Consider the following 1,126-nt stretch of genomic DNA (forward strand, 5'->3'; position numbering starts at 1 on the left):
GGCGCCGGCATCACTACGTCTTCATGGCGGATATTGAGAAGATGTACCGCCAGATCCTGATCCACCCTGACGACCGGGATTGGCAGCGCATTCTCTGGCGCCCGACGCCCGACGAGGCGGTGCAGGAGTACCGCCTCAACACGGTGACGTACGGCCTGGCATGTGCACCATTCCTCGCCATCAGGACGCTCCGTCAGTTGGCCGAGGACGAGGGACCGCAATTCCCACTGGGCGCCGTCGCCTTGAGACGCGACACGTACGTGGACGACATCGTCACCGGCGCCGACACTGCAGAGCTAGCCAACCGCATGGCCCTCGAACTCGAGGGGCTGTGCACGGCGGGCGGGTTCCCGCTGAGGAAGTGGGCCACGAACTGCGAGGCCGTCCTCGCTGGGATCCCGCAGGAGCATCGGCTCCTAACCCCCGCGCGAGGTTGGGAGGAGGACAGCCACAGCACCCTGGGCCTGCTGTGGTACCCCACTGACGACACCTTCTCCGTCTCACTTCACCCGCGCACAGTGCCCACATTCACCAAGCGAACAGTCCTGGCGGAGACTGCCCGACTGTTCGACCCGCTGGGATGGCTAACACCCGCCATCATCAGGGCAAAAATCTACATTCAGTCCGCCTGGCTGCAAGGGCTGGGCTGGGACGACCCGCTACCCGCATCCGACGCTCGACTGTGGCGCGCGTTCGTCGAGGACCTTCCGAGTCTCGAAGGCATTCGAGTCGCACGATGGCTGGAGGTCGACCGCCCGGGCGCCGCCGTCGAGCTGCACGGCTTCGCCGACGCGTCCGAACGAGCCTACGCCGCGGTGGTGTACCTCCGCATCTCGCGATCCGACCGCATATCAACTCACCTACTCACCGCAAAAAGCAAGGTCGCTCCGGTGCGGCCGGTCTCGCTGCCCCGGTTGGAACTCGCCGCAGCAACTCTTCTGACCAATCTCGCGCACCATGTGCGCGAGGCTCTGAATCTCGTTTCAGCTCCACTCGTCCTATGGTCAGACTCCACCGTCACGCTGGACTGGATTCACGGGCACGCTTCACGGTGGAAAACCTTCGTGGCCAACAGGGTGGCCCACATCCAAGAGCGACTCCCGGAGGCTCAGTGGATGCACGTCCC

General features: G+C 64.7%; 1 protein-coding gene across 1 annotated transcript; it reads left to right on the forward strand.

The window, feature by feature from the left end:
* Window positions 1–23: 23 nt before the first annotated feature.
* Window positions 24–1,111, forward strand: LOC105563346 (the record flags this gene model as incomplete). Its single annotated transcript, XM_012014905.1, has 1 exon — window positions 24–1,111. A coding segment is annotated over exon 1 (1,088 nt), but the record flags the coding sequence as incomplete, so codon positions are not given.
* Between the last annotated feature and the right edge of the window lie 15 nt (window positions 1,112–1,126).

Source organism: Vollenhovia emeryi, unplaced genomic scaffold (assembly GCF_000949405.1).
Source record: "Vollenhovia emeryi isolate VEMERY1.0 unplaced genomic scaffold, V.emery_V1.0 DF951128.1, whole genome shotgun sequence".
Lineage (NCBI taxonomy): Eukaryota > Metazoa > Arthropoda > Insecta > Hymenoptera > Formicidae > Vollenhovia > Vollenhovia emeryi.